General features: G+C 29.9%; 8 protein-coding genes across 8 annotated transcripts; 3 read left to right on the forward strand and 5 right to left on the reverse strand.

Moving 5' to 3' along the window:
* Nucleotides 1-304: 304 nt before the first annotated feature.
* Nucleotides 305-7,361, reverse strand: T552_01730 (carbamoyl-phosphate synthase, large subunit). The gene is made up of 8 exons (XM_018370298.1): nucleotides 7,342-7,361; nucleotides 7,120-7,295; nucleotides 5,841-7,072; nucleotides 5,201-5,797; nucleotides 1,047-5,157; nucleotides 599-1,002; nucleotides 485-544; nucleotides 305-439 (listed from the first exon to the last, which is right to left on the reverse strand). The coding sequence occupies exons 2-8, from the start codon at nucleotides 7,268-7,270 to the stop codon at nucleotides 350-352; spliced, it is 6,645 nt and encodes a 2,214-aa protein (XP_018226012.1). The 5' UTR covers nucleotides 7,271-7,295; nucleotides 7,342-7,361; the 3' UTR covers nucleotides 305-349.
* A 27-nt stretch (nucleotides 7,362-7,388) lies between these two features.
* T552_04128 (hypothetical protein) lies at nucleotides 7,389-7,798 on the forward strand (the record flags this gene model as incomplete). The annotated part of the gene is given in 5 exon segments (XM_018372179.1): nucleotides 7,389-7,500; nucleotides 7,559-7,576; nucleotides 7,607-7,616; nucleotides 7,705-7,720; nucleotides 7,733-7,798. The coding sequence occupies 5 exon segments, from the start codon at nucleotides 7,389-7,391 to the stop codon at nucleotides 7,796-7,798; spliced, it is 222 nt and encodes a 73-aa protein (XP_018226013.1).
* Nucleotides 7,799-7,957: 159 nt separating this feature from the next.
* Nucleotides 7,958-8,888, reverse strand: T552_01731 (NADH dehydrogenase [ubiquinone] iron-sulfur protein 7, mitochondrial). Its single transcript, XM_018370299.1, has 6 exons — nucleotides 8,827-8,888; nucleotides 8,583-8,783; nucleotides 8,387-8,523; nucleotides 8,216-8,341; nucleotides 8,110-8,170; nucleotides 7,958-8,065 (listed from the first exon to the last, which is right to left on the reverse strand). The coding sequence occupies exons 1-6, from the start codon at nucleotides 8,861-8,863 to the stop codon at nucleotides 8,001-8,003; spliced, it is 627 nt and encodes a 208-aa protein (XP_018226014.1). The 5' UTR covers nucleotides 8,864-8,888; the 3' UTR covers nucleotides 7,958-8,000.
* A 256-nt stretch (nucleotides 8,889-9,144) lies between these two features.
* T552_01732 (hypothetical protein) lies at nucleotides 9,145-11,234 on the forward strand. The gene is made up of 7 exons (XM_018370300.1): nucleotides 9,145-9,190; nucleotides 9,235-9,339; nucleotides 9,382-9,627; nucleotides 9,673-9,949; nucleotides 9,996-10,380; nucleotides 10,425-10,714; nucleotides 10,755-11,234. Exons 1-7 carry the CDS (start codon nucleotides 9,167-9,169, stop codon nucleotides 11,186-11,188), a joined length of 1,761 nt encoding a protein of 586 aa, XP_018226015.1. The 5' UTR covers nucleotides 9,145-9,166; the 3' UTR covers nucleotides 11,189-11,234.
* Nucleotides 11,235-11,646: 412 nt separating this feature from the next.
* On the reverse strand, nucleotides 11,647-13,926 carry T552_01733 (hypothetical protein). Its single transcript, XM_018370301.1, has 6 exons — nucleotides 12,662-13,926; nucleotides 12,482-12,613; nucleotides 12,420-12,431; nucleotides 12,072-12,374; nucleotides 11,733-12,026; nucleotides 11,647-11,692 (listed from the first exon to the last, which is right to left on the reverse strand). The coding sequence occupies exons 1-6, from the start codon at nucleotides 13,901-13,903 to the stop codon at nucleotides 11,654-11,656; spliced, it is 2,022 nt and encodes a 673-aa protein (XP_018226016.1). The 5' UTR covers nucleotides 13,904-13,926; the 3' UTR covers nucleotides 11,647-11,653.
* Nucleotides 13,927-14,412: 486 nt separating this feature from the next.
* T552_01734 (hypothetical protein) lies at nucleotides 14,413-17,444 on the forward strand. The gene is made up of 13 exons (XM_018370302.1): nucleotides 14,413-14,651; nucleotides 14,701-15,087; nucleotides 15,135-15,188; nucleotides 15,231-15,346; nucleotides 15,402-15,540; nucleotides 15,588-15,664; nucleotides 15,710-15,877; nucleotides 15,921-16,082; nucleotides 16,129-16,464; nucleotides 16,509-16,556; nucleotides 16,600-16,769; nucleotides 16,814-16,952; nucleotides 16,995-17,444. Exons 1-13 carry the CDS (start codon nucleotides 14,459-14,461, stop codon nucleotides 17,391-17,393), a joined length of 2,388 nt encoding a protein of 795 aa, XP_018226017.1. The 5' UTR covers nucleotides 14,413-14,458; the 3' UTR covers nucleotides 17,394-17,444.
* A 1,328-nt stretch (nucleotides 17,445-18,772) lies between these two features.
* Nucleotides 18,773-20,840, reverse strand: T552_01735 (hypothetical protein). Its single transcript, XM_018370303.1, has one exon. The coding sequence runs from the start codon at nucleotides 20,792-20,794 to the stop codon at nucleotides 18,818-18,820; it is 1,977 nt and encodes a 658-aa protein (XP_018226018.1). The 5' UTR covers nucleotides 20,795-20,840; the 3' UTR covers nucleotides 18,773-18,817.
* A 206-nt stretch (nucleotides 20,841-21,046) lies between these two features.
* Nucleotides 21,047-21,388, reverse strand: T552_01736 (hypothetical protein; the record flags this gene model as incomplete). Its single annotated transcript, XM_018370304.1, has 2 exons — nucleotides 21,211-21,388; nucleotides 21,047-21,167 (listed from the first exon to the last, which is right to left on the reverse strand). The coding sequence occupies exons 1-2, from the start codon at nucleotides 21,342-21,344 to the stop codon at nucleotides 21,047-21,049; spliced, it is 255 nt and encodes an 84-aa protein (XP_018226019.1). The 5' UTR covers nucleotides 21,345-21,388.
* Between the last annotated feature and the right edge of the window lie 104 nt (nucleotides 21,389-21,492).

The following is a 21,492-nucleotide window of genomic DNA, read 5'->3' on the forward strand; positions in this document are numbered from 1 at the left end:
CTTCAAAATAATGCTAAATAAATAATTCAAAAATATAAAACATTATAAAAACAAAACTTAATATTTTGAATATTTTCCTATCAAACTTGAATTCCTAAAATTTTGTTAAACATATATTTTTTGTTAAAATACGAATCTTAATAGTAAATCGATTTGATATTTACTATATCATACTAATATAATTCTTCTAATATATATATCCAATGAAAATATATTCAGTGCCAGTATTTATGAAATAATGATATGTCACTAACAATAGTATTTATTAAATATATTTGTAAAACATAATCGAAATCAACTTTTTAAAGAATATTTTAATGAATATTTGACTTTTTATTATTACCAAAAATCATGATCGCTCATTGATTCCTAAAACAGCTACTAAAAGTGCCATGCGAATAAACATTCCATATTTTATTTCTCGAAAGTATGCAGCTCTCTAATATCATAATTAATATTATCATAAGAATAAATCCAACAATACTTGATCAAAATCAACTTCTTCAGATATTTCTTCATTTCTGGGAAATGGGTGCATAATAATCTATATTAAAATTAATATATATATATATATATATTTAAACAATTCCCGACTAACCATTTGTGATTTTGCTTTATGAAGAATATCATTATTAATTGTAAAGGAATTTTTAAGCCTTTCATATTCTTCTGGATCAGAAAATCGCTCGCCTTGTACTCTTGTACAATATAATACATCTGTTACAGAAATGATATCCTCAGTTAAAGCAAAATACTCATTAACAATTTGATCATCATCCAATATAGATTTCTTAATATCTTCTGGCAATGCTAACTGAGGAGGAGAAACTAAATTGATCTCAACCTGATAAAAACGTAACAATCTAACTAAAGAATGAACGGTTCTACCATATTTAAGATCACCAAGAAATGTTATGTTCAATCCATTTACAGTTCCTAATTCTTCACGAATCGTATATAAATCTAAGAAAGCTTGAGTTGGATGCTCATAACTTCCATTACCTTAAAAAAATAAATATAATTTCAGATAATTTGCTAATACATACCCCCATTAATAATTGGGACAGGAGAAAACTTAGCAGCTATACTTGCACTATCTTCAGAAGGATGCCTTAAAACAATAGCATCACCATAACACCCTAAAGTCCTAATTGTATCTGCTAATGATTCACCTTTTTTCACACTTGAAGTGCTATGATTAACAGAAATAACACGACCACCAAGTCGCTGCATAGCAGCATCAAACGAAGCAGACGTTCTTGTAGAAGGTTCAAAAAAGATCATACAAAGAACTTTAGACGCTAATAAATTTAATGTACCCTGACGTTCCACAGCAATTCTCATTTCATGAGCAATAGAAAATAGTAAATGCATATCTCTACGATTAAACTGTTGAACTGATATAATATTCTTGTTAAAAAAATTCATATTTCTAATCAAAGAAAGCAAAGTACCAGAATCTGAAATTTGAGGAGCAAATGATAATGATGTTTTTTTAAATTGCTCAGGGTATACTAATGGAGAAACTCTTTCATTTAAAGACCTCGAAGACGAAACAAAAGGCTTCAAATCTGTATCTTTCTTTGAAGAATTCAGAGAAACATCTGCTAAAGATAAGGACGAACTGTTAAATGTCATAGATATATCTTTTCCTTTATAATTGGGAAAAAACTTTCCATCAAGATACGATGTTTGACCATTAAACACTACACGATGTATTGATCCTACCATTTTTTGACCAATAAAAGGAGACCACCCATCTTCTAAATTTAAAACATAACTTCTATCAATCTCTACTTCTATAAAAGTATCTGCCTGATCTGGAATACCGAAAATATGCTTTGGATTATAATATAATCTTAACAATATATCGTCCAATGTTAACCTTTTATCCGTTATTGCAGCAAATAATAAGGAAAGTGACTCTGAAATACCAACATGAGAACAATTTGTCTGATTAAGTTCATATGCAACTTGATAAGGTAAACATCCAACTGAAAAACAATCAATTATTTGCATATTTTCCCACAATGATTTCTGATCTACTCCTGTAGGCAAAACCGTAGACTCATGAATATCAGACTGAGAAAGAAATAGAGAATAAATAGACACATCACATGTAACCTTAAGACCTTTTTTCTTACTTAAAGATATTAATAATATATCGTCTTTAGTAGTCACATTAGAAATATGAATAGGCTTGTCATATAAGCTAGTTAGAAGTAAAATAGACGCCAAATCTGTTCCTTTAGCATCCGTAATCATAACTTTAGTATTAGGCCAGGTATTAAAATTAGAAATTACAGAGGCTAGTTTGTTAATATTTTTAGATAAAAAACTAGATGGAATAAACAATGATGTTATATTCCCTGATATTTGATCCAAATAGCTTAAGTTCTCAGGAACCACCACTACTAAAAAAGTAAAATCACAATGCGTAGAATTTTTGACATTAAGTGTTACTGTTGGAATTGATTTTGCATCCATTACAGAGTTATTTAGCCCAATAGGCATGACACAAATTGTTGTAAAACCAGATGCAACATACTGTTTTGTAATATTTTCAAAAGTAGAAGAATCAATTTCTGTTATTCGAGGAATAAATGTAGCAATATCTATAAACCCTGGCAAAGTTATAGATTTATGACTAGTCTGAAAGTCTACAGGGGAAATATCTATTGATGAAATTCTTGACAAAGCTTCTATCATAAGCTTTGCACATTTAACATTAGTAATAAGTGGAATAGAATAATCAACTGCCATTCTTCGAGTCCTATATCCAATACTTGTATAATTTGCAGGGCGCCTAAAACGATTATTTGATGGCAAATTAATATACATATCTATCAGATTCTTCGAAAGATGCTGGGTCAATGAATACTCTGATTTCTGATGTTTTTCATCTTCTGGTAATGCTTCTAAATACTTCACAGGAATTCCATGCTCATGAATAAAATCAGCAGTCCCCGCTGTTGCAAAAAGCTTAAAACCCAATCTATGCAATTTAATAACTGATCCTAACATTTCTGTCTTTTCTTTAAAACTCCCAATAGATAATAAAATATTCTTTTTTGGAAGCCGTATTCCTGTAGAAACAAGGGCCTTAAGATATGCCTCATATTTATCTTTTCCAAAAGACGCAACTTCTCCTGTAGATGCCATTTCTACTCCTAATACAGGATCTGCGCCGTAAAGTCTACTAAAACTAAATTGAGGAACCTTTACACCAACATAATTTCTAGTTGTATCTATGATAGGATATGGATCAACCGAAAAGCCCAAAATCACATCTGTAGCTATTTGAACCAAATCGACACCCATAACTTTTGATACAAAAGGCCAAGATCTTGCTGCACGAACATTACATTCGATAACTTTTATTTCATTATCTTTAGCAATAAACTGAATATTAAAAGGACCAGTTACATTTAAAGCATTTGCAATTTGGATAGTAGCTTGCTCAATTTGATGTACGGTTTCCGGATCCAAATCCTGTGGAGGTAAAATTAAAGTAGCATCGCCAGAATGAACACCAGCATTTTCAACATGTTCCGTAATAAAATGAATAATCAACTTCCCATCTTTTGCAACAGCATCTAACTCTATTTCTTTTGCACCTTCTATGTATTTTGTTATAACAACTGGATGTTCTTTTGAAACGTCTACAGCTTGTTTAAGATAATCTGCTAAATCATCTTTAGAATAAACGGTATTCATTGCAGCGCCAGATAACACATATGAAGGTCTGACAAGAACAGGATAAGTAACAGATTCACAAAAATCAGATGCCTCATCAATACTCGTAAGTTCTTTCCATAATGGTTGATCTATTCCAATTCTATCTAGCATTCGAGAAAACTTATATCGATTTTCAGCAGAATCTATCATTTCTGGGGATGTTCCTAATATTTTAACATTACATCTATGAAGCGAAAGAGCAATATTATTAGGAGTTTGTCCACCCATAGAAACTATGACACCACTAGAATTTTCAATATCATAAATATCAAGAACCCTTTCAAGACTAATATTTTCAAAGTATAATCTATCAGCTTCATCATAATCTGTACTAACTGTTTCTGGGTTATAATTAACCATGATAGTCTTTACACCTCGCTCGCGAACAGTCCTTATAGCACGAACAGCACACCAATCGAATTCTACAGATGATCCAATTCTATACACGCCAGAACCAAGAACCATTACACCATGATCTTCAAATGATATATCATGTTCACTAGAATTATATGTCATATAAAGATAATTAGTAAAAGCAGGAAACTCTGCAGAAACAGTATCAATTTGCTTAACAAATGGAATAATAGATGCATCAATTCTTTTTTTGCGTATAGCTAGTTCAGTTGATCCCAAAAATTTAGCAAGCTGGCGATCAGAATAACCAAATCGTTTTGCTAGAGAAAGAAGAGAAATAGGTATATTATACTGGTTATACTCTCGAATTTTCTTTTCAAAATTGATCAATCCCATAAGTCTATCTAAAAACCATTTGTCAATTTTTGTTAATTCCCATATCCTTTGGACAGAATAACCGGCATACATTGCATTTGCAATAGCAAACAATCGCTGATCAGATGGTGTTTGCAATTCCATATCTAAAGACATAAGAGCATCCGTTTCATTAAAGCCAAGGTTATTATAATCAATAGCTCTAATTGCTTTTTGAATAGTCTCCTCAAAAGTACGACCAATACTCATAACTTCCCCAACAGATTTCATAGAAGAACTAAGCTGAGTATTTACACGTGTAAACTTCTTAAGATCCCAACGTGGTATCTTAACCACAATATAATCTAAACTTGGCTCAAAACATGTAGATGTTTTTTTCGTAACTGTATTTTTAAGTTCATCAAGAGTAATTCCAAGACCAAGTTTAGCAGCTATAAATGCAAGAGGAAATCCAGTAGCCTTTGAAGCAAGAGCAGAAGACCGAGACAACCTAGCATTAACTTCAACAATATAATATTCTTTTGAAAAAGGATTCAATGCATATTGAATATTACATTCACCAACAACACCAAGATGCCGTACAACATTAATAGCAGTTGTTCGTAACATATTATAATCTTCATTAGAAAGAGTCTGAGATGGAGCAACTACAACAGAATCTCCTGTATGTATTCCCAGAGGATCAAAATTCTAAACATAAATAAATTATTATTCTAAAATATAAAACTCTTACCTCCATATTACAAATAGCAATGCAATTATCTCTGCAATCACGAAGTATCTCATATTCGATCTCTTTCCAACCTTTCATACTCTTCTCAATTAATACTTGTGGACTGATAATAAATGCTTTACTACACAATTCGTATAACTGTGTAGCATTATCCGCAAAACCTGATCCAAGACCACCTAAAGCATATGCTGCTCGAACAATAACAGGATATCCAATATCATTTGCTACTTTCATTGCATCTTTAATATTTGAAGCAGAAGCAGATATAGCACATTTCTCATTAATTTCTTTCATACTTCTAGCAAATAACTCTCGATCTTCAGTCATAATGATAGTACTAATAGGTGTCCCAAGAACTTTAACACCTAGTCTTTCAAATTCATCTTTAAGACGTATTGCTACATTAAGAGAAGTTTGTCCCCCAAATGTTACATAAATTGCATCAGGAATTTCATATTTTATCACTTTCAATACAAATTCCGGATTAACCGGGAGAAAATAAACTTTATCAGCCATTCCTTTTGATGTTTGTACAGTTGCAATATTGGGGTTGATTAAAACAGTATATATACCCTCTTCTTTTAAAGCTTTAATAGCCTAAAAACAATTATTATTAATGAAATAAAAAAATAAGCAAAACCTGGCTACCCGAATAATCAAATTCACCAGCTTGTCCAATGCTTAAACCCCCACTACCAAGTATCAAAACCTTTTTAATAGACTTTCTAAAACCCGAAACACAATTTGGAAGCGCTTTTCCAGGAATTTTAAAAGGAACAAGACGTTTTTCACTAAAAGAACATTTAATAGCATCAATAAATACATCAAACATAAATTCAGTATCTTTAGGGCCAGGTGCTGACTCAGGGTGAAATTGCACAGAAAAGAAAGGTAAAGTTTCATGATAAATACCTTCGTTAGATCCATCATTAATATTCACATAAAGTTCCTTCCAATTATTTGGTAGAGTGGATGCATCAACTGCATAACCATGATTTTGCGAAGTAACATAACAACAACCATTTATCATATTTGTACATGGAATATTTTGCCCCCGATTCCCAAATTTCATTTTCATAGTTTTTGCACCAATAGCTCTTGCAAGAAGCTGATGACCTAAACAAATTCCAAAGATTGGAGTCATTTCAGCATCAATACATTTTTTCAAACGCTCAATAATTGTTGTCAAAATAGAGGGATCACCTGGTCCATTAGAAATAAACAGACCATGATAATCATTTTCCAAAGAGAAATCATAATCCCATGGAACTACTTTAAGTTCTACCCCTCTATTTAGAAAACAACGAATCTGATTCGCTTTTATCCCAACATCAACACATAAAACTTGAAGTTGCTCACCTGAAGATACCTTCTGAGAAACTTCAGGCAATGGCTTATAAATATGTACACTAGTCCTAGAAACCTCCTTAACAAGATTCCTAATATTAGGATCTTCCCATTCAACACATTCAAATTTATCCTTCCATGAATCATCATCATTATTAGAAAAATCATACAAAGCAAATTCTTGTTTTATTTTTAGTATTCTTCCAAGCATAGATCCCTGATCTCTTATTTTCTTTGTAAGTGCCCGAGTATCTACTCCATACATTGCAGGAATGCCTTTTTCTTGCAACCAATCACCAAGACTACTTTGAGAAAGATAATGAGAATATGTACGTGAATAACTCGAAACAACCAAGGCAGAAATATGAATCTCCTTAGACTCAAAATAATGTGGAATATCTGGAATTATCGGATCCATCTTCTCTCTACATGGAACACCATAATTACCCACAAGAGGAAATGTAAGAACAAGAATTTGACCTCTATATGATGGATCTGTCATAGATTCCGGATACCCAACCATTCCTATATCATCCATTAAAACTATTATACCCATTTATCCTTTATAATGCCTGTCTGAAAAACTAATTCCCCTGATACCGATTTCTCTGCTCCAAATGAATATCCCTCATATACTGTACCATCTTCAAGCTCCAATATAACCTCTTTTGGATTATTATCAAACGATACCGGTGTTTCTGAAGAACACGCTCGTATAAACATATTACAACCCGTAAACTGCTACCTTCTATAAAGGCTCCTCTTAACCATATAATTTACCCAAAGACAAATACCTATTTCAATATATATTATTATTCCCAAGAAATTATTTCAAAATAATATGACAGTTAAGAAAAAAGACATTAATAACACCCAAAAAGACCCTCTTAAAAGACCCTCCAAAAAGACAAGTATTCTTATCCTTTTATCAAAAATATCCAAGATACGATGGGGTAATAAAGCCTTTTATGGCTGATTATGTAGTTTAAGAAAATATACGAGGGAATAAAGGGAGAAAATCCGTGAGAGGTATTTTTAAAGTAAAAGAGGATAAAATAGAAAATCATAAGTATATTGAGGATAAAAATTGTATAAATTAAAATAGAAATTTATATTAAAAAAAATAAAACATAAATGAATTTATAAATAAAATGAAGAAAAATAATTTATAGTGTTATAAATAAGAATATAAATAAGGATATAAATAAGGATATAAATAAGAATATAAATAAGAATATAGATGATAAATAGGAATATAGATAATATAAAAGAATATAAATGAATAATCGATTCAAGTCCTTGTAAAAATATAATAAAAGAAAAAATCAAAAGAAATTAATACATATAACTTGATTTTTATTAAGTGAAATAAAAAGGTATCGTTATTTAAATTAAGGGACATTTTTAACAGTATGGATAATATGGATAAACTAGACCAATAATCATGCTAATTCTACTTTCGATACCATAAACGTGTAATTTTTTGATTTCGTTGTTTTTTTTGTAATAAAAAGATACCTATGTATTTAAGCGTTTTTTTTTTAAAATAATTAAAATTATACCATATAAAAGTGCTTCACTCGTCGGTGGACAACCTGGAACATATATATCAACCGGTACAATCTAATTAAATAAACAAAATTTCTTTTTTTTCAATAATAAAAATACTCTATCGCATCCTCTAACAACACTGTATGAATAATGATAATAACCACCTCCATTAGCACATGATCCCATAGAAATAACCCATCGAGGCTCCGGCATTTGATCATAAACTTGCCGTAAAGCCGGCGCCTTAAAAAACTTTAAAAAATACAACAATTACCGCTTAAAAATCACCATTTTGTTCGTCAATGTCCCCGCAACAATCATCACATCTGATTGTCGAGGACTTGCCCTAAAAATAATACCTAACCGATCTTGATCATATCTTGGTGCTGACGCATGCATCATTTCAACCGCACAACATGCTAAACCTTTCAAAGCATTAAAAAACATCCTAAAACACTTTTTTTTCTGCTTTTTATCCCATTACCAAACGTCATCGGCCAAATACTTCCTTGTCTTGCCCAATTAACAATAGCATCCACTGATGTTAAAACATAATCCAATGAAGACCCCCTATTCCTCTCAACCATCATCCCCTCATTATTTACAACTGCTATATCCTTCTTTTTAAATAAATTAAACGGTTTCCAAGAAGAAATAAACATTCTTCCTGTTTTATCACCAAATCCTATCAAATTTAGCTCTTTTCAAACCCAAAAAAAACTACATACCTCTAAATAACACGGACATTCTATTAGAAACATTCATTATCCTCTTTTACCCTCAATTTAACCCGTCCGTAAAATCCTCGTCTCCCAATCTTATACTATGTCGTTACGATGCCCTCATTTTCAGCAAAAACCCTATTTTTAAAAAAATACACTACTGCTTCTATTCCCTGCAGAAACACTCTTCTTTATTAAAAACTAGAAGATATTCGCCATTTTTGCTATTTATTAGTACTTTTTTCCCAACCTTAGTTTTTGCTTTTTCTATACGGATATATTCATCGTTATTGAGGATCAGAACGTCTAAAAAAAACCAAAAATTTGCAATATAGAGGTTTATGCTATGAAACTGGTTATTTACGGGGCGGTAAGGTAAGGAATAGTATGAGGAGAAGTCTAACGGGGTGTCAGAGCAGCACTATTGCTACAGGCATTGTGATTCTGAGTGCATTTTTGAATCGATCTAATTTCTATGCATCATGCATATATATGACGGAAAGCAGTGCATGCTTGATAGTATGAAGGGAATTTATAGAAGGGATTAATGATATATGAAAGGTCTTAATGAATATGGGTCTTTTTCTTGCGACGATTATTGGGAAAGTGATCCAGAGGATTTTCTTTGGACCGTTACGTGCAATAGAGATAGAGCATCTATATGAACGTGCATGGTATTCTATAACGGAGACGTGTTTGGCTATGACTATTTTTCGGAATAGTTTTGATACGCGATCAATTATTGTTTTTATTGTATTAATTTTTCTTAAAACGTTTCATTGGCTTTGTTTTGATCGGCTGGAATTTGTAATATTAGATATTAGATTGAGCGGAGGATTTTAATATTTATAGGCGAGACAATCGGAAACTATATTATTGAGACAGCATGCACGAATTGTGATTTCTATTGTTTTCCTATTGATTATTGATATTATCATGACGAATTTTTCTATTAATACGATTCTTCATGAAAAGCCGAGTATGATGCTTATGTTTGCCTTTGAATTTGCGATTTTGACATCGACGATTATCGGAGCAGGGATTAAATACATTTTTAATCTTATCGATTCGTATCAGGATACATGGGAGAATAAGGCATTATATGTTTTATATCTCGAGCTTTTTATGGGTGATTATTATAATTTTATTGTTTCTTCTCTGATGTGGAAATAAAGAGCTTTTCAAGCTTATAGCGTATAGCATTTTCTTCATACTAGCATTAACATTTTATGGTCTACCGCTTCATATTATTCGAGATATATACATGGCTTTCAAATCGTTTCTTGCTAAATGCCGTGATCTTATTCGATACAAAAGAGTTACAAACAATATGAATCAGCGGTTTATAGATGCAACATATGAAGAAATTGCTACTACGGAGGATAAAACATGTATTATTTGTCGTGAAGAAATGGTTCATTCAAGTATGAAGAAGTTGGATAAAAACGATAAATCACAATCACGTATCAATAGCACTCCTAAAAAATTACCATGTAACCATATATTACACTTTAATTGTTTGAAGAATTGGCTCGAAAGACAACAAAGTTGTCCTACATGGTATGTTTTGTATCATCTTTTATCCATCTTTTATCCATTATTAGTCGACAATCAGTTTTGGAAGATCAATCCAGGGAAATATTTAACATAAATAGAACCCAAATATTTCATTTTTTGCGTAATTTAGGAAGAAGAAATGCCGAAGCACCCAATAGAAATCAAGAAATAAGACAAAACAGAAACCCTGTCCCACAAAACCCTCCTAATTATCAAAACCCACAAAATACACCTATATTTCCAAACAATTATAGATTTTATTCAGACTGGACAGTTATTCCGTTAATTAATCAAAACATTCATTCAATACATAATATAAATAATAATAATAATTCAGGTAATTACTATTATAATGAAAATATTATCTCATAACCTAGACACATCTCTTTCAGATAATACAGAAAGTACTAATCAGAATAAACAAACGGATTCTAATTCATCCTTCGAAGTTAATAAAGGGAAAAATTCTATAAAAGCATTTTGTCTAAACAATGTCGACTCTAATTTTCAATCTGCATTCCCAGAAAGATTAGATATAATCAATTTTAAGGCACAAGCACCATCCAACACTATATGTACAACAGATTTAAATTTAACCAAAGTTAATTCCACTTTATTTGATGCAGATAGTATAAAAAAAATCGAAGAAAGTAATAAACTACTTTTGCAGGCTCAAGAGAAGATTTCACAGAGTTTACAAATACTAAAAACTCAAGAACTACAGAAAAATGTTGAAAGTAAAACTCCATCAAACACTGATGAGACGGATAAAAATTTAAATAAAGATACCTCTTTAATAGAAAACTCCTAGATGCTCAGGTTTCAGAGATAATGCTTTTGATAATTGTAAAAAGTTTGGAACATATGATTTTATAAATGAAGTCATCAACAACACAAATGTGTTTTCATAACGCAAGAATCATTTAATACCAAGGGAATAACCCATTATTAATGAAAGCAGGAGGAAAGATGGAAAATGTAGTTAGCTACTTTTTTACTTAAATATAAACAGAATTATCCTGTTTATTAACCAAAAATCCATGACACTTTCCTTGAATACATAATACAACCATAATGCATTTACTAAAACAAGGACTTAAATAATTCTACTATTTCTTAAAAACATTCTATAATATATTAATAAATAAAATTTTTAATATAAAGCATTTAAAATTTAATTAAATTTTTCTAGAGAAATAAGACAAAGAAAAAGTAATATTAATGTATTTTCTTATTAATATTAAACCAATTCTAATACTTTTAATTTGATATGCATTTAAGGCTTAAAATAATTTCCATAATTTATATCCATATCCTAAAGAGAATTAAATAATAATAATTTCTAATTTACTTACAAGTATAGCTTGCAAAGCATTACAAGATCGTAAATATGGAAAAGAAACATTTTTCTCTTTCGAATCAAATAACAATTGAGACGAATGTGTAGATTTCAAAAATAATGAATGTAATGTTTCGTATACAGCTAATGTACATGCAAATTGAGGTGATGAACGAAATACTCTAGCAGGCCCTCCCTTAAACAAAGCTGAAACACCTTCTTCTTTAATAATTGTAAAAAAAGCGTGCCGAATACTTTTATAAGTTGTTTCACCCCTTCTAGCTTCTACTTGTAATCTAGTCTTTATAACCTAATGAAATTATTTTAAATGTTATATTTAATAGTAATAACAAACATCTGCAGGTGTTGTAAAATATGCAGCAGGAATACCAGCAATAGCACCAGAAATAAAATGATCAACAATTTTTAGTTTTTTCCCTGAATCTTCCTTAAAATAATCATTCTTTAAATGAGAATAAACAGGAAAATATATAGCACTAAAAGGTATGTCACGCAATAAACAAGCAGATGTGCCTTTATAAAGTCCCGAAAGACCTAAATCTTTTATAATAAATAAAGCATTCTTACGAAAAGCATTCCTCGAAGAAACAATGTGTTCTCCTTGTGTCTGAAGTCTTATTTTTACAATTTCTAAAGGCTTAATTTATAAATTAATAAATAATAATCAAGATTATAATATTACATTTGTAAATATCTTTAAATCATAATTAGAAAAACAATTAAATAATATTAAATAATATTTACCACTTGAGAAGCTCCAGCAGAAGCACCAGCTAATATTTCCCAATAAAGTTTTATTTTTCCGTTATCATCTTTAAGTATATTTCTAACCAGATTATTTACTGTAAGCTTAGTAGCCTTTTCTGGTATCACACCCTTTAATACCAATTAGAATTTTAAAAACTAAAATAAATGTGTTTATACAATTAATTGAGGACCCATTCCACTATACAATCCCAAAATACCTTCTTTTTTTAAAACTTTTTTTGCGCAATCAAAACTATTTTTATAAAGAATTTGTTCTCCCATTTTGGTTCTTGCATTTTGCATTCTTGTCTTTACCAAATCTATTGGATAAACAAGAATAGCACCCGATGCACCTGCAACTGCTCCTAATGAAAAATGATAAATACTATCCAACAATTTTGAAATCAACTTTTTTATTTTTCCATATTTATCCATTACTTTCAATTCATCACAACTTAGACTATTCTTTTGTTCTATAGGATTCTTCCATGTTGCATCTAAAACTTTTATAAAATCTTGATAACTTAAACGGCCTGTATCATTATCTAGACCAACAAAATGAAACAAAATATCCATTTCCATAGGCGTAAATAAACAATATCCCATTTTTTCTGCTTCTCTCATAAAATCAATCCTTGTAATCCTACTATCCGATGATTTCAAAATCGCTGCTCTAACAATACCCTCAATCATTTTCGCTTTCCTAATAACATTTTGAAACGCCCTTATATTAGCATAACTAATTTTTTCCCCATTAATCCTATCTTCACAAAGTGTATCCAAATGCTTCAAAAGATAATCCGACAATTTATGAGATAACACTTTATTTATAATCTTTGAAAACTCCTCCTTCCCAATATACCCTAAATTCTCCTTATCATAATATACAAATGCTTGCTTTATACGCTCCTCCTCAAGATCCTTAATCATTTCAATAAACTCCGGATAGGTCATCCCATATTTTCCCATATTATTCATATACTTTTTCAACCATGATGAATTCCAATTAAAAGGAATACTATCCATTGATTCATTCGCAAATATCATCTTCTTAAAATCTTCATACAAAATTTTCCCTGTCCCTTCCACATCAAAAAACTTAAATACTATTTGATATTCTGCATCATATTTTCCAAGTAATTTTCCAAAACAAATCCAATCTTCTTCGCTTAAAAGACCTCTCTTCTTAACATCCGCCACTTTAAAAAGAATATCATATTCTTCCCGTTTAACCTTTTCACATACTCCTTCTGATGTAATCGCATTAACAAAATCTTCATTATTCATATATATTTCATCCTCTTTTTCAACCGTAGCATATCTTTCAAAGGTATTCTTATAATAACCTTCTACTTCACTCATTTTATCTCCAAAAATACTAACAACTTGCTCAATCATTGACTTAAACTCCAAAAACATTTAATAAATACATCTATTTCTTATGATTTTATTCAAATATTAACCTGTAAAGACGTTTATTCTTAATTTATGGCTTTTTAATAAAAAACTTAAAAATATTAAGATAAATTAATAAATTAAAAAACGAATTAATAATTTTTAATAAAATTAATAAATTTCTTAACTTTTTTTAATAATTTTTATAAGATTTTTTAGAAATTCTTATAAAAAATTAAGTTAATAATAAAAAATAAATAGAAAAAAGGTTAAATAGACCATATGTTTAAAGAGAAAATAGGTATATTTTTAAGAAATAAGAAAATAGATTAAGTTTGGGAGAAAAAGTTACGAAGGACAAAATTGATATATTTTTTAAACGAGTGTTTTTTTTGAATTAAGTGGATATTTAGAAGGAAAAAAGGGTTGTATCAGAATATGCAGGAAATTCTCGTCAGATTGATGCCCATATTAAGTGTTATTAGGAGAATTTGAATTGTTTATGTGTAATTTTTGTGGAAGAAAAAAGGCGCGTTTAGAAGGAGAAATAACGGGATAAATTGCAAGAAAATACGGGATATGCATCAACGTATTCACGGCAGAGGAGGAAACAGTTCATTTTCGGGATCGTTTCATGCCAGCCGGCTGGCAATGGTAGATGAGAAGCAATATGAGCAAATCATGGAAAAACCGAGAGAAGAGCGGTCATATTTGGAGTTTTATACGAATTTTAATATAGAAGAGCCTCTTAGAATTATATATTCTAAAGAGGGTAAGTGATATTTAAGTAGTGTTTTTTTTTTTCTTAGAAATATTTGAAGATCAAGTATCAACAGGAGCATCAGTAACAGATGCAGCAAATAGCACAGAGACTCATAAACTATGTGAGGAATTGAACCGGGAAAATGAAATTGATAAGGATTATGATAAATGTTTAGGGACAAAAATAACAAAAAAAGAAAAACAAGTATTTGATTCAGATATATCATTATGTAATATTTCGAAACAAGATAAGAAAATAGGAGCAAAAGATGAGGAATCAAAGAATACGGGAAATCCATGTATTGAAGAGTCATCAAAATTTTCGTTTCGAAATATTCAACCTTTTGAAAAAGAAACAAGGTATACAGGACGATCGATGATGGGATATGGATATGAGGAAGCGGGTATTTGGAGTAGACCTTCAGATACGTATATTAGATTCGTGGGTATATATATAATAAAATATCAAATTTTCTAACTAATATTAAATTAGAAGAATCTAGAGAAACTTTAGCAAATAAAGTTGAATATGACATGGATGAACAAGGTTAAATGTTATAAATGTTTTAAATAAAAGCTTATTTTTTAGATGATTTTTGGTTAGAACAATATAATTCGAAAAGATTAAAGTCAGAAGGAGATACTATATCACATGAATTTTTTGAAATTGTATTAACAAAAATAGAAAAAGAATGGATAGAACTTGTATGTTTTTAATTATATAATATATTTTTTTGAAATGAAGAAATAACATATGTAGGATAAAAAAATACCTAAAGATAAATCGAAAGAAAATTTATCTCCTGATGATTCAAAATGTTCAATTTGTGATGATGGAGAATGCGAAAATGTTAATGCTATAGTATTCTGCGATGGATGTAATTTAGCTGTTCATCAAGGTATTTTAGATTACATAGTTATATAAGTATCTTATGACATATACTAGACTGTTATGGCATCCCATATATACCTGAGGGACAATGGTTATGTAGGAAATGTCTAATATCTCCTCAAAGTACTTTGGTATTGTTGTTATATAATTATATGCCTACCCTAACACATAATAAGAATTGCATTTTTTGTCCTAATACCACAGGCGCCTTTAAGCAAACATCAGATAACAGATGGGCACATTTGCTCTGTGCTATTTGGATTCCAGAAGTTACAGTTATGAATACTGTTTATCAGGAACCTATTGATAATATTCACAAAATTCCAGCTTCAAGATGGAAACTTGTAAGTGTTTTATCCAAAATAGACTATATTACTTATTTCAAAGATATGTTATATTTGTCAGCAAAGAATGGGCGCGTCAATTCAATGTGTAAATAAGTCTTGTTATAGAGCTTTTCATGTTACATGTGCACGTAGGGCAAGATTATACATGCCTATGAAGAAAAATAGCACAGAATTAAAAGCTTACTGCGATAAACATGTTCCTGTGAGTATTATTAAGTTAAGTGATTCCTATACATTAATGTCGAAAGAGTTTTTGGCGTAATGAACATAATATTATGAAGTTTCTTCATGAAACTAGAAAACATTTTTTATCTTATACGCCTTCAACTTCTCAATTCGTAGAAAATAATCATAATTCTAATCATATACACGGATCATCATCTAGAATCTATATAAATTTAAAAAAAACAAGAACATACCCTCTTATACCGGTATATATTCAAAATAGATTATTGGATTATATACATAAATTCCCAATCAGAAAAAAATCGGTATTTATTACAGATATTTGTAAATATTGGTCTCTGAAAAAAGAATCAAGAAAAAATGCATCATTAATAAAAAGATTACAATTAAAAACTGAGGTTTGGAGAATATATCATACAATTGTATTTCTAAAGTATCTTAGAATGAAATTCATAATCTTTCAACAGATCAGATTACGGAAAGAATTGAGGTACACTTTAATTAATGTCCATATTGTTAATTAATCATTCAAGTTTGCAAAAATCTTAAAACAAGATCTAGAAAAATTATTAGAATTAACTGATTCGGTTAAAAAACGTGAAGAAGAAAAAAAGAAGATTTCATGTTATTTAGAAACAGTGGCTGATACAGTTTATTTTCCTATTACACATATTATTAAATATATATTAAACTGTATTGAAAGGTACGTTATTCCTTGTGTTAACTGTTAAATTTAATTATTATAAGATGGGATAAAAATAAATTATTTTCAAATGTTCCAATTGATACTTTTAACTACAATCCAATAAATGGAATGCCTGTTTCTTTATCAATGATTTCTGAGAAAATTGAAGATCGAGAATATGCTAATCTATTACAATTTAAGGTATTTTTTTTTTCAAAAGGAGAAATTAGTTAATAATTTAAGACTGATCTGATGCATGTTTTTGACAATGCTATAAAATACAATGACAACAATACAATATATTATAAAACAGCAGTAAGATTTAAACGACAATGCGAAAAATTATTTTTGGATGCAGAAAACATATCTTTTTTAAAAATGGAAAATGAGAGAATGGTATCAGATTGGTCTATTTTTGAGCCAAAGGGGTTGTCTATAAAAGAATACGCGCAAGTTTGGCCAGGAGATGATATTAGAACAATGTCTCCACTTTCTGAAATTACTGACGAAGAATTTAACCTTCTTGAACGACATGTAAATAAGATTCAAAAGAAAGACAATCTCAACAAACAAAATATGGAAAATGATATAGAAAAGAAAAATACACATAATTTACGAAGTAGATCTCAAAGATCCAAATAATATATCAATGTTTATATGAATAGTCATAATATATTCATATTTACAATTTATCATAGGATTATATATCATAAAAATTGCAGTAGATACCAAATTCTTATTATTTTTTATTAAACATATTTACTTACAGATGTAAGTAAATATTCATGAAACTCACCTAGAAATTACATTTATTCTTAAAGAAAAAAACAAACATTTATACAAGGATGTAAATAAAATATTATTAAAACATTTAAAAGACTTTATAAAGATAATTAAAAGTAAAAACTATAACCTTAGAATAAAATGTAATATTTCTACTAACAATAAATATTACAGGACTTAAGATAATACATTTATATTCAAAAATGACAAAAAATATAAAAATATATAGATGGATATTTCCATGCATTTCCACTACATGTTTAGTAAAAGAATAAGAATATTGTATACATATGTTCAATACATAATACAATATAATAGATATACAATATCTTTACCGTAGAAATACAAAAATATATATATCATAAATATATATCAAAAAATATCCAAAAAATCATTAAAAATAACAAATCTATGACACTATCAATGACAATTCTTCATCTTTATCATAAAAATAACCAATCTACAGTCTTTAATCTTATGAAATAAGTATAAAACTGCTTTCTATATATAATAAAAATGATGTTAGAATGTTATTTGTCAATAGATTACAAAACAATCTTTTCCAAACAATTAATATATAGAATATCAGTGACGGTTGATCTCTTTCATTTCAGTTCGCATCTCATCTGAGACAAAACACATCATATATAGATATACAAATATTTTGACAATAAAAACAATACATAACCATTTAATAATTCAGAGCTCTCATGTAAATATTGTTCCAAAATAGCGTATAAACCAGTAATAAATCTGCAAGAGCTATTGCGATAAAAAATGTATTGCTATCTTAAATCATAATTCAAATAATTTAACCTCTCAAAAAGCTTTCAAAATTCTTTCCATATATTCTATTTCAGTATATATTCATTTACTAATGTGCATATTTTTAAAACCAATATAATACTCGTTTACCATTTTACTATTAGAAATTCGAATAAATTTATAAAAAAAGTATCATATATTCATGGCTTCAAAAATAAGAATATCCTATTATTTTTTAAAAAAATCAACTCATATCACCTGAATATATATATTATGTCTTTTAAAAATTTATGCGTAACTTAAATGTTCACCTAAACTCAAGCCTTATATAAATAATAATAAATGTTCAGAAAAAGCCAAAGACAAGATATCGTATACTTATTTTTCTCAAAATACATTTTCATCTATTGTCTTTAGTGCTGAACCATGAGTCCAAATAATTAAATCGTATATGAAAAATGTTATCATAGATTATATCATACAAAACATATATAAACCGACATTCAATATTTAAAAAGTTATTGTTGTTTAACACACATCTCCTCATTTAAAACTGTTAACCAGTTTTCACCAACATTTTTTCTTAAAGCCTCTACTTGATGGTTATAATCCTTATCCTCCTGAAAATTCATATCTACGTCATTACTCTGGGCTTGAGAAAAATTATCAATACTAGAATTATTATTTTTAACTATAGTTTTCCCAATTAATATTTGGTCATCCTTAGGAAACTCATCAAAACCAACGATTCCTTTTCCAACCTTAGAATTTCTTTCAATAGTTGAAAATTCAAGAATCTCATGTTCAGAAAAAATAATTTTTTGAGGATCAATATCAGATGAATTATGAGATATTTTTTCAGATTCCGGTAAAGGCTGCTTACGTTTTCGAACCTTTTCAATCAATCTACGCCTTTCCATGATTCCCGGCCCTTGTCCATCTATAAGAATGTCATAAACATGATTAGGCATGGAACGAAATATATTAAATATAGTAATGCGATAAGTTGAAAAATGCTTGTGAGCAAATGGATTCCCAGATACCCATATTTGTTTAAAAGTATACGCATTTGCTAACCTTGCTACTTCCATCGGATCAGACAAACAATTATCTCTAATATCCAATCTTTGAAGATTTATCAATTTTTCAATTCCATGTAAAGATCGTAAACGGTTAGAACGTATATCAATAGTAGCTATTGACAAAAGAGGATGACACATTAATGATTGTAACGACTCGATCCTATTATAAGAAATATTTAAAGATTTCAAAGAAGTAAGCATCGATAAAGAATATGGAATCTCAATAAACATATTATGAGAAATGTCCAAAGAAACCAAAGAACGTGCAATTGGAATTACTGCTGAAAATGAGAGCATGTTTAACGAATTATTCGATAAAGATAAATATTTCAAAAAAAACCATTTCTTTAAAGGAAGAATTTCAGAATGAGGCTGTGCAACTGGCGTACTATCAGAAAAATTACAAGATTTATTGGAAGAATCCGAATCGTGTGGATGATATTGTACCTCAGAATTATCATGTAACGGTGATGAAAATTTTCTGACATGAGATACAAATGCCTTCTTAGGATCTACTGATGAAGACTCTATACTTAAAACATCTGCCGTTTCAATCAACGGATGAACTTGGCTACATCCAATAGATTTGTTTTGTAATGCTAATGGTAAAGAATTACTCTTACGAATTCTCATTTTTCTACGTTTTTCAATATTTTTCAGAACAATATCAATAATCAATTCACTAGCATCACGTATTCCACATCCTTTCACCGTTAAAAAACGCAAATTGTCCGCAATCCTATCCCAGCCATAAAATCTTCCAATTTCAATATTCACAATTTCTAAACTCTTCAAATTCTTAAACACAAACAAAGGAATCGCCGTATCAAAAGGAAATTCCTCATATCCATCAATCATCCGATAACTTGACGACGGAACTAATCTTAATGACGGCAATTTCGTAAATGATGAATATAAATACATAATATCCGTTCGAATTTGCTCATATACCCTCTCCTTAGGTGATATCTTCCATCCTGAACTCAATCGTCCCCATATATTTGATACTCCCTTAACTACACTTCTAATAGAACTTACACTCCGAATCGATCGCGTATCACTCGTATCCTCTTTTTTCCATCCATTAGGATAATCCTTTAAAAATGATACATAGTTTCCCCCTTCTCCTCCATTCTGTAGCCTCTCAAGCCTTATATTCATCGGTCCTGTCGTAAGTTCCATTTCCCCAAACCGAGAAAGCACATAAAACAAATAATGCGGCGTCATAGACAACGTACACGATCTCAATCCCATTTTCCCTTCATTCATCCATTGATAAAGCCCCGTTAAGACCGATATTCTCCTCTCTTCTGACTCAATCCATCTCGTTGGATTCTCCAATGATGATGCCAAAGACGACTCATTTGCCCGGATAAATTGTACCAAACGCCGAAGATAAGCATCTCCATCCATTCTAACAATTCCCGACTAGAAATCTCAGATATCAAGTCTTTATACGCCTGTTTTATAGAGGTTTTTGCAGGCAGCTTTTGTTTTGCAAAAAAATGAGGTTACGCCGGGTCTCAAAAGGCATAAAAACTAAGACAAAATAAGAATGAAGAAAAATACAGGAAATACAGAAGAAAAGAAGAAGAAGAGAAAGAATTGTTTAAGAGAAAATAGAAGAAGATGAGAAAAGAGCAAAAAAGAGAGTTGAAAAAAAAATTACATTAAAATACAGCAAGAAGGGGAAGTTTTAGTAGAGAAAGCTCCAGGAAACCGGTCATTTTGAGGCCAAGCAGAAGGCAACATAGGATCCTTAGTAGTAGTAGCAAAAAGAATAAGTCTAAAAAAATAAGAAGATTTAAGAAGAAAAAAGAAAGAAAAACGATTGGCAAGCCTCACTAACTAAAATCCTTGGACGCTCCAAATCCTCTTTTAGCCGGCTATTTAGTTCTGTCATCCGACGTAGCTTCAATTCCGATATTGATGATTTGAAAGGTCTTTTCTGCGACCCAACCATTTCCAACAACTAATCCCCCCAAAAAAGCAATTATTCCCAATATACTGAGCCACAATCAGCCTCCAGAAATCCACAAATCCCAAAAAATTCACTACTTTAAATACTTTATGAATATCACTCTTTTTTTACACGAAAAAAAAGGAATAAA

Source organism: Pneumocystis carinii, assembly GCF_001477545.1.
Source record: "Pneumocystis carinii B80 chromosome Unknown supercont1.7, whole genome shotgun sequence".
Lineage (NCBI taxonomy): Eukaryota > Fungi > Ascomycota > Pneumocystomycetes > Pneumocystales > Pneumocystaceae > Pneumocystis > Pneumocystis carinii.